Source organism: Penaeus monodon, chromosome 25 (assembly GCF_015228065.2).
Source record: "Penaeus monodon isolate SGIC_2016 chromosome 25, NSTDA_Pmon_1, whole genome shotgun sequence".
NCBI classification, from domain to species: domain Eukaryota; kingdom Metazoa; phylum Arthropoda; class Malacostraca; order Decapoda; family Penaeidae; genus Penaeus; species Penaeus monodon.
In genome coordinates this window covers 37060116-37060967 of record NC_051410.1, presented here as the reverse complement: position 1 = coordinate 37060967, position 852 = coordinate 37060116, and the positions used below count along the sequence as shown (strand labels likewise).

Here is an 852-nt window from a genome sequence, read left to right as displayed (position 1 = left end):
TATTCCTGAAAAAAAACGATTCTCATTTCTTAAACTTAAACTTTCTGTGAAATTTTCTCTCTAATGCATTATACCAAGAAGTTACAATATGTAGATCATAATTACCACATGCACGCTATTGAAACCACATGGAACTTACAGTGAAACCTACAAATCTCTCATTTTTACCTTAGTTATTTGCCTTCCTATTACTACCATCATTTATATAAAAAATAGAGTTACGTAAAATATATTATTAACTTCTAAACAGCATATAATGACGATAAGCACATTTATCATCAAATATTATTCAGTATACAAATCTAGGTTAACATACCTCTGCCTTCTACCTCGTTCTGAAATTATAAAAAGATGTAAGTTGTTTGCATTTACAATAGGCCTAGGGGACTCATTTACCAGCGTTATTTACGGTAAGAAAATGCAAATATTGTTTTAAACATGCTTTTGAAACAGACGATGAACTATTAGTAAATGATCATATTCTTATCTCGGAAAAAATATATACATATCTTATCTTTATCTCTATAATTACTTAAATATAATCATAACTCAAGATTTTTCAAACCATTTTACTTAAGGGAAAAAATAATAATAATGATAAAGCTACTTGATCAATAATTACGCTAGGGAACAGAAAACACACAGACCTACATGGAAATAACTACATCATAAACCTCTACTTTTTTTTTCATTGATACGTACCTCACTCTCTGCATTCTTTAATCCTGCATCCGGTGAGATAACACGTCCTATAACAGGGATCAATGTTATCAATCCAGTCTCAATAAATCGTCTTATTTCATAGTCACGTTCAGTAGTAATCGATGCAATGAATTTTGACATGTACACCAA

At 29.9% G+C, this 852-nt stretch overlaps 1 protein-coding gene across 1 annotated transcript in view; it reads right to left on the bottom strand.

Moving 5' to 3' along the window:
* The window catches only part of LOC119589386, a 2453-nt gene extending 1610 nt beyond the window's left edge, over positions 1-843 (bottom strand). The window contains exons 1-2 of the mRNA XM_037938003.1: positions 703-843; positions 317-335 (exon numbers count right to left, since the gene is read on the bottom strand). Of these exons, the coding sequence (XP_037793931.1) occupies positions 317-335; positions 703-843 (160 nt within the window). The remainder of the gene's footprint in view (positions 1-316; positions 336-702) is intronic.
* Positions 844-852: the final 9 nt, after the last annotated feature.